The sequence below is a fragment of the Melanostigma gelatinosum genome, assembly GCF_949748355.1.
Source record: "Melanostigma gelatinosum genome assembly, chromosome: 7".
NCBI lineage: Eukaryota > Metazoa > Chordata > Actinopteri > Perciformes > Zoarcidae > Melanostigma > Melanostigma gelatinosum.
This window is the reverse complement of record NC_136640.1, coordinates 776,925-792,413: the sequence shown is the minus strand read 5'-3', so window position 1 is coordinate 792,413 and position 15,489 is coordinate 776,925. Positions and strand designations below refer to the sequence as shown.

General features: G+C 43.5%; 1 protein-coding gene across 2 annotated transcripts in view; it reads left to right on the top strand.

Moving 5' to 3' along the window:
* Positions 1-669: 669 nt before the first annotated feature.
* Positions 670-15,489, top strand: part of arrb1 (arrestin, beta 1) — a gene marked incomplete at its 5' end in the record, with an annotated part of 29,179 nt that continues 14,359 nt past the window's right edge. For both annotated transcript variants that reach the window (XM_079272548.1, XM_079272547.1), the window contains 2 exons: positions 670-689; positions 10,146-10,176. In XM_079272548.1, coding sequence (XP_079128674.1) covers positions 670-689; positions 10,146-10,176 — 51 coding nt within the window. The remainder of the gene's footprint in view (positions 690-10,145; positions 10,177-15,489) is intronic.

The following is a 15,489-nucleotide window of genomic DNA, read 5'->3' as shown; positions in this document are numbered from 1 at the left end:
GCATTTATTCTTTTATGTGTTTTTTATTTCTTATCGATGCAAGACAAATTAATTCCTCACCAACTTCCTGTTTTTGGTTTTTAGGATTCTATTGTTCAATTTCCCATTTTACATCTTTTAACATTTCAGGGTGTTGGATTCGAGTGTTTGTGTTGTGGATCACATGATGAAATAGACTCTTAATAATACACAGAAGATTTGGCACATTTTAGCCTGCGGTTAAGAAGGTCTGTTTGTCTCTGTGACGCAGTTTAACTCGTGTTTATGTGAAGTTCATGTTTATATTTCTTCCGCTGAAGGTCAGAATCCAGCTGTCAGCAACACCGTAATGTCACCGACTGAATTACAACGTGTCCTCGGGCTGTTTTCATGTTTTAGCACCTTTCTACTGGTAATGAGTGTGAATGGAGAGAGCGGGGGAGAGAGAGACAGAGAGAGGAGGAGGAGGATGAGCAGCAGAGTGGTGGATTCAGTCGTTTGTTCAGTTGGAGCTCAGATGGAGGTTTTTCCTCCCACTGAGGAGAATCTGACGGCATGACGACAACTTCCTGAGCGAGAGAGAGAGAGAGAGAGAGAGAGAGAGACATCCTCCGCTCAGTTTCCACGGTGACAGCATCCCTCCTCCTCCTCCATCATCTCTCCGTCTGTCGGCTCGTCAGCGTCGTCAGGATGGGAGATAAAGGAACAAGGTGAGATTTAATGTGTGTTTGTGTTTGTGGTTCCTTCACATGGTTCTGCTGCTGTTGGTTCCTGTGTGTGTGTGTGTGTGTGTTCTGGTAGAACATTACATAACGTTCTGTCAGAACCTCCAGCGGTGCGACGTCTGTGTGAGCAGCACACTGATGCTGTTATCTTTTGTTAAAGGTTCCTTTGTTTGGCCTTTTATTTTGACAGACAGGAGAGGGTAATCAATTACTGTTACTACTCTGTGGGAAAGTAATCACATTACTAATTGTTAATCAGTGAAAGTAACAAGTTGCTTCACTTTGGTTCGTCACATCTTCTGTTTTTATTATTCGTTTTTGTTATTATGAGTTCTGTACAGAAGTTTAAAGATGCCCTGAAAATACAACTTACAATCCTGATCCTGATCTTTACTGAAGTCTGAGCTTAAAGAAACACAAAGGTGGTAAAACTCTGTTTTTCACGCTTTCTGAAACTAAATGTGAACGTTGTCAGCTGTTGTTTTTCTTTCTGTTATTAGAAGCGTTCTCTGTGATTCTGAGATGTTTCACTGGTTCACACTCAGAATCGTGTGTCTGTGACTGCATTTGACTCGTCAGGACTCTGATGAGTTTCAGTGGCAGATTTTACATTTCGTGCTGTAAACAATCAGCTGGCGGTGAAATTTAACTTCTACTTTTCCGATATTAACTTTTATTTTAAACTTACGGCCGATTCCCAAAGAACAGAAACACTTTTAATAGAACAAGTCAGAATCATTTCTATGTGATGATGATGTCGTGGTGTTCAGGTGCGATTGGCAAACTGATACGTTTGCTTCTCATCACGTATATTTATTCTAATTCGTCATATCTTTAATATATGCTTAAAGTACGGTTTATGTATAAAGGTGATTCCAATACCAAAGAATAACAAATGAACCTTCACGAGTACAAACAATTAGTATACTTCCTATTTTGAGCAAATTATTCGAGAAATATTTTTCAAACAAATCAAAGATTATTTTATTCGGAATAAACTGATGAATATAATCCCAGCATACATACAGAGTCCCTTTACTGCCCTAGTCAGATAGTAAGGACAATAAGACAATAGTCGGCACAGTCTTGCTTGACTTTTGACGTAATAGACGACAATTATATGATGACTAAACTTAAGAAATATGGATTCAGCATGATGACTCTTGGATGGTCAGTTATGTTTGTGAGAGATAGCTTATCAGGCTGAAGATACGTCAGCTGTGGGGTTCCACAAGGAAGCTGTTTAGGCCCCTTGAGGTGCGTTTTCGTGAAACGTGGCGTGAAACATTCATCGCATCAGTTTACTCGTGGGGAACCATTTGTGGTCATTCGCTTCATTCGCGCTAGACGCGCCAGAGATGGGGCGTGGCTTATCACTATGGAAGCCGTTTTCAACTTCAGCAATTTACTTCCGTCATCAACTATGGAAGAAATAACCTCCATTTCTGCTTAGTACTTGTGTAAGTTCCAGATATCGCCTTCTTGTCTGGTTCATAACATAGTCCAGAGGAGTGCCGTCGATCTTATCGAGCTGTGTTCACTGTGTCTCGCTGGTTTACTACAGCTGTATCAACACTAAACAAACTGATCTGGCTGTGATTTAACTGCAATAAACTGATAAAAAAAGATGCAGAAATAACGACATAATGATGCCAATTTGTAAAAAGTCAAAGTTAATTCATGTTTAGTTAGATCTCTCCTCAAGACAACAAGTAAATAACTTTTAAAATACTTTTCTGAATGGAGCTCGGATGGATCGGTGCTAGGCTAAGCTAACATTGTAGCAGCGCCATCAACACTCAGAATGACATCATCTCTGCGTGAATACGGCAGCGTCTATTCATTGTTTGTACCGGCTGGTTTACACACACGCATGTACACACAGTTTGGTCTCTATTGATATGCGGTATCGTAGAGCTCTGGTGAACACAGACGGCTACAATAAAAGTAGAAAACTCTCTAAACGTGTTCCGGTTGATCCTCCTGCTTCAGGTTATTTATGTATTGATCCACGCTGACTCTGAGACCCACATGTGTTTCAACATCAACGAGGGTCCACACGGTCAAAGTACACATCAACAGTTCTAACTGATGGAAAACAAAATGGAAACTTTGAGAATGTTGGTTTAAAAACTGAACAGAGAATAAAAGGCCAGTAAAAGTCACAGTTTATGATTCAATTATATTTCTGTTGTGATTAGTGACGCGTAATCTGATCGACGGCTATTTAAATCACACAAATATTCAGTGTTCTGAACTTATTGACCATATACACATTGATCAAGGCTACCAGTCCGTCTGTGAGTTTACTTGTTTCACTGCAGCACATTGTCACTAATCAATGAATCAATACTCTGTTGATTTGTTCCTGTGGAGCTGCCATCGAAGCTATTTAGCTTCAGGAGATCGTCAATAGTCTGCTGTCAGTCAGCAGAGAGCTTTACAGAGTAGAACCAGTGTTGCCAACTTCGCGATTTTCTTGCTAAATCTAGTGACTTTCCAAACCGTCATGGCGACTTTATTTGTCAAAAGCTACTAGCGACAAATCTAGCTACTTTTTCTGGTGTTGTTGGAGACTTTTCTGGTGTTTTGACTGTGACGTGAAGCCCCTCACGGACAGTCCCAGCTGCAGAAAGAGGAGACCCACACTCTCCGTGTCCAGACTGCAAATGAATCGCGCATGCGCAAAGCCACCGCTGTTCCCGCCTCTCTCCTACAGCGCTCATTACAAATATGCAAATTAGGCGATGACGTAATTTAGCGACTTCTAGCGACTTTTAGGACAGCCAATAGCTACTTTCCTTACTGAGGAGTTTGCAACACTGAGTAGAACTCCATGATGCATTCACTATGAACACATTGTAGCTGTCGTAGCTGTTGAGATATTTTAGTCTGAGCCACACTGCTAACATGCTACGAACAGCAGCTGTACAGGTACTAATTGTAGCTATGTAGCAGCAGACAAACCTGCTGATGTCACTGGAAACAAATCGTTTTTATTTTAAAGGTTATTTTGGGGGATTTAGCCTTTTTTTAGGTAGCAGACAGGAAACGGACGCGTAACAAAGGTTCCCACATGGGGGACATTGATAAATGATACACATGTGAAAACATGCTCCAACCATAGACTGTTTAAAGGAAGTTGACGTAGTCGCCATGACATCACCCGTTGGTCAGTGGACTGAAGACCAGTTTGGGACTTTGGCTGTCACCATCTTGTTTCTTGGAACCAGAAGTGACCACATGTGGAGGAGAGGGTGGAGTGAGGCTCGGCAGGGCCAGCTACCGTCAGCTTAGCAATCTAGCGCTAGCTAGCTAGCTTGGTTAGAAAGGTGCATCGGTAACACTCAGTAACTTTAACATTGGGAAACTAACTTTGGCTAAAACACATGTTGGACGTACTGGTCCTGGATACTTGATCCAGGTCTCGGTCACACGGGCGATAAATCAACAGCGCTTCCACTTTACGTGAGCGCATGAAACATTCCCCCCGTCTGGCTCTTGTTACGGGACTTTGACCCGAGGTTACTAAAGACAGAGCGTTTGTATTAGAAATGTTAGTAGAAAGTATTTTTCTTCCACACAGAAGCTGGTTCAGACCGCAGAACATCTCAGTGTTTGTGTGTTTGTGTGTTTGCAGGCTGAATGAGGAGAATATTAATGAGTTGAGTGAGTTCAGTCAGACATACAGAGCAGCTCACGCTTCATCCTGATTCATTGAGGAACTTCAACCTTTGATTAGTCCAGTGTGACCTGAAGCCTCCGTGAATATGAACTCTGTGTTTCTATCTGCACAGAAACTACGTTCTCTTCTTTTTTCTCTCATATTTTATTTGCCGTTTCTGTCATTTTACAACTCAAAGAGAACAAAATAAACATGAAGACAAAACAACATAAAACAGACGATAAGTTGTAGATAAAAAGGTGAAATGTTGAGAGATTCAGAACCACTTGAATGATAAAAAGCATCATATTTCATTTATTTCATCTCAGAATAAAAACTCAAAATCATGTCTTCTCTCAGTGAAGTTTAAGAAACCTGCGTTTTTATTTCAAATTGAGATTTAAAGGAAATGACAAATGTGAGAAACTGAAGACTCCAAATAATACGTTTAATCAGTTATGAATATTCATGCCAAACACTTGTAATCAATCACATTCAAGACTTCATCACATCTCTCATATGTATTTAAATTATAATACAGGTGATAATAATATATATATCATAGAATAATATTCACTATAATATAATAATATATATATCATAAAATAAGATATATATATCATATAATAGTATTCACTATAATATAAAACACACACACACACACACATATATATATAATGATGTATTAATAACTATATCTCATGTCTCCGCATGTCTTCGTGTCTCTCACTCCCTAACTGTCCGTGCTGGATGCGTCCCCGTTGTTTTAAAAAGCTAAATAAATGATTAGCATGACGTCATGCAGCTAGCTAACCTGTCTGGTGTTCAGCTGGTGGAGAAGCTTCATGTACTGCTTCCCTTTCCCGCGAGTCTGCTGTCTGATTGTGAGGTCAGGCTGATCTGATATTTTACACATATTACTGGATGATTCCATATTTCAAAAACACAAATATTGACAATTTGTATGGTTTATCATTTTTATTATTCATTTTATTTGTTGTGGCTCAAGGGGGGCGTCTCCCAAGCGCCCTCTACTGACCAGCCGCCAGTGAATCTCAGAGTAATTATTCTACTTACATCACATTGTAAATATTCTGAGGTGAGGAGGATGATGATGGGGATGATGATGATGATGGAGATGATGATCATGAGGAGGTGAGGATGAGGATGAGGATGAGGATGCTGCTGATGATGGGGATGATGATGATGGAGATGATGATGATAGGGATGATGATGATGAGGAGATGAGGATGCTGATGAGGATGAGGATGATGAGGATGATGATGGAAGGCCACGGTGGAGGTCTCGCCGTGGTCTGGAAGAATCAGTTTTCCTCTCACTTGGGGAGCACAGAATCCTATGCTACTTTTGAACTACAGCTGACTAAAGTGGGCCGGCTAAAGCCGTTTTTCTGTTTTTTAATTTACCGACCTCCAGGTCCTCCAGGTCAGTTTTTATCAGAGTTCACAGACTTTCTGACTCTATTATCAAGCTAGACAAAGTGCTTCTGGTTGGTGATTTTAATCTGCATATCAATGATGCCACAGACTGCATTGCCACTGAGTTTCTCAATATTACTGAATCTTTTAATTTCACGCAACATGTTTCTGGCGCCACTCACAGGGGTGGTCACACCTTGGACCTTGTGTTCTCTCTGGGTCTTGATATTGATAATACCCGTTGTGAGAACCTACTGATCAGTGACCATAAATGTATTTTCTTTGATCTTTCTGGCAATACTGACCCCTTGTGTCTGAAACAAACGTTCCGCTCCCGCATTATTACTCAGAGTACAGCTGATCAGTTCTCTATGCACTTCTGCTGTGATATGAACACAAATCTCAATGATGTTGAACTCTCGATACAGTCTTTTAATGAACATTGCACCACTTTGCTGGATAAAGTGGCACCTCTTAAGGTAAGGACCAGGGCTGCCTACAACACTTCTCCGTGGATGACAGACGCTGTGTGCAGCCTGAGACGGAAGTGTCGCAGGACAGAGCGGCTCTGGAAAGCTACTGGGCTAGAAGTGCATTGTTTATATCTCAAAGACCTCAGAGTTTCTTTTAATACTGGAGTAAAGGAAGCTAGAACTGCTTATTTTGCCAACCTAATCTCTTCCTCAAAGAGAAATCCCAAGATTCAGTTTGACACAATTAAGAGAATTGTTTCACCGTCTGTCTCTACATTACCATGCTGTTCTGTTGACGATTGCAACAAATTCCTGATCTATTTTAATGATAAGGTAACAGGTATTAGGTCTGGCATTCGGCCTGGGATCTGTTCATCTACTTGTAGCTCCTCGCAATCTCCTGCTGTTCTGGACTCTTTCCAGCCTATCAGCCTTCAAGACCTGATGGACTTAATTAACAAAACAAAGCCATCATCTTGCCCTCTGGATATAATTCCATCCTCTCTATTTAAGAAAGTTCTGCTAACTATTGGCCCTGCAGTAACATCCATTATCAATTCCTCATTGTCTACAGGAATTGTCCCTTCCTATTTCAAACATGCCACTATCCAGCCCATATTAAAGAAACCTAACTTAGATCCAGCTTTGCCCATGAACTACAGGCCCATATCAAAACTGCCTTTCCTGTCCAAAACTTTAGAGAAAGTGGTGGCCAAACAACTTACTGCTGCACTGGAGAGGCACAACATGTACGACAAGTTCCAGTCTGGGTTTCGTAAGCAACACTCTACTGAAACCGCTCTCCTGAGGGTTTCAAATGACATTCTCATGTGTGCTGATGCAGGTGACTGCTCTGTGTTAAGATGTCTAAGAAATATCAGTAAACTGAGATCTGTAGTATCAACACCTGAATTAGAAATGATCATACACACATTTATCTCCTCTCGCATTGACTACTGCAACTCACTTTTCACATCACTCAGTGTATCTGCTCTTAACCGTCTGCAGGTCATCCAAAACGCTGCACCAGATTACTCACCAGGACAAACCGACGGTCTCACATCACCCCCGTACTCCGATCTCTCCACTGGCTTCCTGTAGCATCTCGGATACACTTCAACATTCTCACCATCACTTACAGAGCACTTCACGGTCAGGCTCCGACTTATGTAGCTGATCTACTTCACCCCTATTCACCCGCCCGCACTCTCAGGTCAAACGCTCCAGGTCTTCTGTCCCACGCACACGATGTAAGAGCCGTGGTGACCGAGCCTTTGAGGCAGTGGCCCCGTGGTGACCGAGCCTTTGAGGCAGTGGCCCCGAGGCTCTGGAATGCTCTGCCTGCAACTCTGCGCCTCGCAGATACTGTGAAAACAGCTCAAAACCCACCTTTTTAGGCTGGCGTTTGAGTAAAAACCCATGTCCTAGACCTGCTCTTAAAATATGTTTTAAATTTTTATTTAATTTATTATTATTTTTTATTTTTTATTTTTCTCTGTGTATGTAATTTATTGACCCTCGGGTCACATTGTGTTTTTTATGCTTTTAACTTTCTGCTCTGTTCAGCACTTTGTGATGTTATTGTCTATGAAAAGCGCTCTATAAATAAAATTCATTCATGATGAGGATGATGATGGCGATGATGAGGATGATGATGCGATGGCGATGATGAGGATGATGGGGATGATGATGATGATGAGGAGGATGCAGATGATGATGAGGATGATGGGATGATGATGATGAGGAGGTGAGGATGATGAGGATGATCATGAGGAGGTGAGGATGAGGATGATGATGATGGCGGCGAGGATGAGGATGATGATGATGGGGATGATGAGGATGATGAGGATGATGATGATGATGGGGATGATGATGATGAGGAGGTGAGGATGATGATGAGGATGATGATGATGATGATGATGAGGATGATCATGAGGAGGTGATGATGATGATGAGGATGATCATGAGGAGGTGAGGATGATGATCATGAGGAGGTGAGGATGATGATGATGATGATGTGAGGATGATGATGATGATGAGGAGGTGAGGATGATGAGAATGATCATGAGGAGGTGAGGATGATGATGATGATGTGAGGATGATGATGATCATGAGGAGGTGATGATGAGGAGGATGATGAGGATGATCATGAGGAGGTGAGGATGATGAGGATGATGATGAGGAGGTGAGGATGATGAGGATGATCATGAGGAGGTGAGGATCAGGAGGATGAGGAGGATGATCATGAGGAGGTGATGATGATGATGAGGATGATCATGAGGAGGTGAGGATGATGATGATGATCATGAGGAGGTGAGGATGATGATGATGATGTGAGGATGATGATGATGATGAGGAGGTGAGGATGATGAGGATGATCATGAGGAGGTGATGATGAGGAGGATGATGAGGATGATCATGAGGAGGTGAGGATGATAAGGATGAGGATGATGATGAGGAGGTGAGGATGATGAGGATGATCATGAGGAGGTGAGGATGAGGATGATGAGGAGGATGAGGATGAGGAGGATGATCATGAGGAGGTGAGGATGATGAGGATGATCATGAGGAGGTGAGGATGATGATGTGAGGATGATGATGATGATGTCATGGTGTCGAGGGAGTCTTCAGGCAGTGAGCTGACACATTCATCACATATCGATCAGTCAGTCTGTGTTTCTATCGATCAGAAGCTTCACTCACAAGAGAAATGTTCCTTCGGCTTTAAATGTGAAAATAATGTTTAATATTCAGATAAACTTCACCTTCTGCTGTTTAAACCTCTTCAGGTCAAATATTAAATGTCAAAAGTGTCAGTGAGAGAAAAGATCAATAAAACCTTTTCAAACAACACTGTTAATGATCAATAATAACAACAACAATAATGACTGAGAATAATTTGTCTAATAATTGAGTTTAAATTATGAGCCTGTTTAAAGAGTATGTTTATTGTCCACTGCACACTTTATTATTATTATTATTATTATGATTATTATGATTATTATTGCTATTATTCATAAATAGGTGATTGCACGTCATCGAGCGGATGTTTGATTTCCGAGCGGCTCGATGTAAACTTTAATTGGACGAACAGCAGAGACTCGTGGCGCGCTGAGCGTTTTCCCAGGAGCCCCGGCGGTTTCCAGTAAGATAAATGCCGTTGTGATGCTGCTGATTGATGAAGGTCCTCTCAGGAGGAAGCTGAGAGCTAATGGAGCCCAGCAGCTCATTGATGGGGGGGGGGGGGTAATGTAAGACATTAGAGACAGGAAGCTACTGCTGATGGTGAAGAAGATGAAGATGATGATGATGATTGACAGCAGGACGCCCCCGAGACATTGATGAGGAATCTTTTGGAAAAATTATGATTTTTCTAAAACGTGAGGACATTTTGAAAAAGAGGTAGAATGTTTGAACTTCAGAGGAAAAGATGTTTTCAACATTCACATTTTTTTTCAATTGTAAACAATTATGGAAATTTACAAAATGAAGACATTTTATAAACATGGAGAACTTGAACGTTTTAACAGGAACGCATGGACATAAAGTGTCTCTCTGCAGCTCCATCAGCATCACCTCCTGCCAGCCAATCAGAAATCAGGATTTATTCAACTGTCACAGAATAACAATAAGAGCAATAAAGATAAATGATGAGTCAACAGGTTTTAAAACAGGAATAGATATTTTATGATGAAGCAATAAAACACAGTAGAAATTTCTAACTTTTCGTTGATAATATTTATACATACATAGATATATATATATACATATACATATATATGTACATAATATAGAATATTACAAATAAGATGAACCCTTAAAATCTGTTTCATTGACCTGCTCTTCTCTCTCTGTTTGTCTCCAGAGTGTTTAAGAAAGCCAGTCCCAATGGAAAGGTGAGTCCTCTTCTTCCGCTTCTTTACCACCAACAATAAATCATGTAAATCACTTTCAAGAAGTCTGTGGACACCTGAAACAAGTTTAGAATAAAATATACATCTATAAAATAACTCAAAACAACAACCAATTAGCAAACAATCGGGATAAAATGATATAACTAAACAGACAGAATCAGGCCTTCAATCACATCCCAAAAACAAGATTAAATAGAGATTTCAACTATAATAAAGTTTTCCAAAACTGTGATACTCCAAGTTCCCCTCCAGCCTCACTATTCAACGCGTCAGGACATGTTGATATAGTGTCTTTTCAAAATAAAACTTCTGTCTTCACAGGAAGTTAACTTTATGCAACAAAACCACTTTGTGAGGTTTAGAGAAAGAGCTGGTTTACGTTAACTTGACTAACTATCGAGTCACATGACAAAATAGGCTCGTTCGACATAAGCCAGGCGTGCGCAGAATCGATCACCGGCGATCGGTGCACAATGCATGCTGGGTATATTTGCGTCTGACTTGCTCTGACGTTGTGAAAACGTGCGTAACGATGATCTCACGTGAGCGAGGCGGCCGCCGATTTTTTGTGGAAAAATTAACAGGATAAATATAGTATGAAAAAATATAAATCCAAATTTTTCATCTAATTGTAATACATAACGCTAGATTGTTGGCTATTAGTCAAATTTTGTGCAATAACAATAATAATATATAAGGTTATTTATTTAGCATCTGTAAATAAAGATATTTATTGAGGAAGCTTACATCCTACTTGATGTCAACATGTTCTCAGTCAGAGCACTGAAAGTGTCCATCGATTAATGATTGTGAAGCATCACAAAACGTATTAAAAGAAAAGCACAATTGTCACTGATGGAAACTTGCAGCGTTGCTTTTCCTCCGTGTGGAGCCTGTTTATGTAGCTGTGATGTTTAGACTGTTGGTTCAGTTTTAAAATTTCTTAAATTTACGGTTGTATGATTTAGAAATGACGCTATTGTAGGGAACGACCGAATTCACGGGGCCCCTTTAAGGAAAGGGGCGTAACCCTGGTGACGGGGGGTTAAAGGGTGGCAGGAAGTGAATGTGTTTTGTTTTGTATGGATGGAAATAAACGGCCACATGGTGGAGCCAAAGGGAATACTCTCCTCCTTGTTTGTTTCCATGCACCTACACTATCTTCAAATATATTTATTTATATAAATGTTTAAATAAATATGACATCCAATAACTAAAATATGCCCAACCTTATATCCTCAATTATAATAATAACATAGTTAAATATATAAAAGACATCCAAACTTAAAGACCAGTAATTTTGGGCTTAAGTGTCTTGCTCAAAGACACATCAACAAACTCCTAGCGGAGCCGGGGATCGAACCGCCGCTCCTCTGATTGAAGGACGGCCCTGTGCTCTACTTAGCCACAGTCGCCCAAGATCAGTTCTAGACTACGGCTGTGATCAGTTCTAGACTACGGCTGTGATCAGTTCTAGACTACGGCTGTGATCAGTTCTAGACTACGGCTGTGATCAGTTCTAGACTACGGCTGTGATCAGTTCTAGACTACGGCTGTGATCAGTTCTAGACTACGGCTGTGATCAGTTCTAGACTACGGCTGTGATCAGTGCTAGACTACGGCTGTGATCAGTTCTAGACTACGGCTGTGATCAGTTCTAGACTACGGCTGTGATCAGTTCTAGACTACGGCTGTGATCAGTTCTAGACTACGGCTGTGATCAGTTCTAGACTACGGCTGTGATCAGTGCTAGACTACGGCTGTGATCAGTTCTAGACTACGGCTGTGATCAGTGCTAGACTACGGCTGTGATCAGTGCTAGACTACGGCTGTGATCAGTTCTAGACTATGGCTGTGGTATTCTACTTCCGGTGGCGCCGGACATGGCTGCCTCGACGACTCGGTGCGCAATGTTTTGTGTTATTTTTGTTGTTAATTCAGTTTCATCCTGCGATACCCGGAGCTCCTTCACCAGAGATGAGCTCATGAACATCAGGGGTACTACTCCAGCGGATTCAGTTCCAACGTTTCTGCTAACTTCTGTGGAATTACTGGACATTCTTGCTAAGGGTGCGCTCATCCTTTCTCAAGCAGTGAGACGTCGCAGGAGAGGGAAGCGGGCCGGCGTGCTTGTACGTCTCCGCCCACGTGGATTCCACACACCGCTGCCGGGCATATTCCTCTCAAACGTCCGCTCACTGTGTAACAAACTGGGCGAACTTCAGCTACGAGTGGGGAAAGACAGAGACTTTTCTTCATCTTCCATTTTGTGCTTCACTGAGACCTGGCTGTGTGGATCGATTCCGGACTCTGCGCTCCAGCTGGCGGGCTTCCAGCTGTTCAGAGCGGACCGCGACACGGAGCTCTCAGGCAAGTCGAAAGGTGGAGGAATCTGTTTTTACACCAACAGTGGCTGGTGCAATGATGTGTTAGTGATTATTCAGCACTGCTCTCCTGACCTGGAATATTTTATCATTAACTGTAAACCCTTTTACTCTCCACGTGAGTTCACTTCATTCATTCTGGTCGGTGTTTACATTCCGCCGCAGAGCAACGTGCAGGAAGCACAGCGGACACTCGCCGATCAGATACTGTGTGTGGAGCGGACCTACCCGGACTCCCCAGTTATTGTCCTTGGTGGCTTTAACAAAGGAAATCTCAGCCATGAACTCCCTAAATACAGACAGTTTATTCAATGCCCTACCAGAGAGGAGAACATTCTGGACCACTGCTACACCACAATCAGCGGGGCCATCACGCCGTCCCTCGTGCTGCACTGGGACTCTCTGACCACGTCATGGTCCATCTGATTCTCTCATACAGGCAGAAACTCAAGCTCTGCAAACCTGTGGTGAGGAAATTCAAGAAGTGGACCAGTGAGGCTCTAGAGGACCTTCGGGCGTGTTTGGACTGTACAGACTGGGATGTATTCAGGACTGCTACCAACAGCCTGGATGAGTACACAGAGGCTGTAACTTCATCCATCAGCTTCTGTGAGGACAGCTGTGTTCCAACAAGCACCACGGTGAGTTACAACAACGATAAACCCTGGTCCACAGCAGAACTCAGACAGCTAAGGCTGCAGAAAGATCAGGCCTTTAAGAGTGGGGACAAGGTCTTGTACAAAGAGTCAAAATACAGGTTTAGCAAGGCAGTGAGAGATGCTAAACGACTGTACTCTGAGAAACTGCAACATCAGCTCTCAGCCAATGACTGCTTCTGTCTGAAGAGGTCTCAGACAGATCACCAACTACAAGCCCAAAACCCCCCCACTCCATGAACGACCTCCGCCTGGCAGACGAGCTGAATGACTACTGCTGCCGCTTTGAAAGACAATGGGACAGTCCTGACTCCATCCCCCACAGCCCCATCAACTAGCCCCAGACCACCAGCCCCCCCTCCCCCGGCTCAGCAGGGGCCCATGACTCGGTACCACCCATTCCAGCGCCCCCCACCCCCAGTGACTATCTCTATTTAGGAGAGAGATGTAAACAGGCTCTTTAAAAAACAGAACCCCCGCAAAGCAGCCGGCCCAGACTTGATCTCCCCCTCCACCCTGAAGCATTGTGCTGACCAGCTGTCTCCGGTGTTTACAGACATTTTCAACACCTGCCTGGAGACTTGCCACGTACCAGCCTGCTTCAAGGTCTCCACCATCATCCCTGCCCCTAAAAAAACGAGGATCACAGGACTTAGTGACTACAGGCCCGTCGCCCTGACCTCTGTGGTCATGAAGTCCTTTGAGAGCCTTGTCCTGTCCCACCTAAAAACCCTCACCGATCCACTCCTGGAACCCCTGCAGTTCGCTTACAGAGCCAACAGATCTGTGGATGATGCAGTCAACTTGGCCCTTCACTTCATCCTCCAGCATCTGGACTCCCCAGGAACCTATGCCAGGATCCTGGTTGTGGACTTCAGCTCTGCCTTCAACACTATCATCCCGTCTCTGCTGCATGATAAGCTCTCCCAGCTGCAGGTGCCCGACTCCACCTGCAAGTGGATCACAGACTTCCTGTCTGACAGGAAGCAGCACCTGAAGCTAGGAAAACACGTCTCATCCTCCAGGACCATCAGCACCGGTTCCCCCCAAGGCTGCTTTCTTTCCCCTCTGCTCTTCTCCCCGTACACCAACAGCTGCACCTCCAGTCACCAGTCCGTCAAGCTCCTGAAGTTGGCGGATGACACCACCCTCATTGGACTCATCTCTGGTGGGGATGAGTCCGCCTACAGGTGGGAGACTGACCATCTGGTGACCTGGTGCGGTCTGAACAACCTGGAGCTCAACGCTCTGAAGACAGTGGAGATGGTTGTGGATTTCAGGAAGAACGCAGCCCCACCAGCCCCCATCACCCTGTGTGACTCCCCCCATCACTCTGTGTGACTCCCCCTATCTCCCTGTGTGACTCCCCCCATCACCCTGTGTGACTCCCTCTATCTCTCTGTGTGACTCCCTCTATCACTCTGTGTGACTCCCTCTATCTCCCTGTGTGACTCCCTCTATCTCCCTGTGTGACTCCCTCTATCTCCCTGTGTGACTCCCCCGTCGACGTGGTGGAGTCCTTCCTCTTCCTGGGCTCCATCATATCTCAGGACCTCAAGTGGGAGCTGAACATCGGCTCCATCACCAAGAAGGCTCAGCAGAGGATGTACTTCCTGAGGCAGCTGAAGAAGTTCAACCTGCCAAAGACAATGATGGTGCATTTCTACACAGCCATCATTGAGTCCATCCTCTGCTCCTCCATCACCGTCTGGTACGCTGCAGCCACAGCCAAGGACAAGGACAGACTGCAGCGCATCATTCGCTCTGCTGAGAGGTGATCGGCTGCAATCTGCCGTCCCTCCAGGACTTGTTCACTTTAAGAACCCTGAAGCGAGCAAGAAGGATTGTAGCTGACCCCTCTCACCCTGGACATCAGGACCAAGACCTCCATCAGGACCAAGACCTCCATCAGGACCAAGACCTCACGACACATGAACAGTTTCTTCCCGTGGGTAGTCGGGCTCATTAACAGAGCCCGGGACCCACTGACTCTGTCCTCCACAGGACAAACTCCCACCGGTCACTCCCGCACATCCCTTCTATTACACTGGACACTTTACACTACACTTACATCTCACTGGTTTATAGTCCTGTTACCTGTCCGCTTGTGCACTCGACTTCACTTTATTTTATATATCACTTTATCCTATATTCCACTATGTTGTATATCTTATATTTTCTGTACATTTCTGTAAATTTCTGTAAAAGTGTTTGTATTTTGCATTGACGATTGTTGTTGATTGTTGTTATATGTT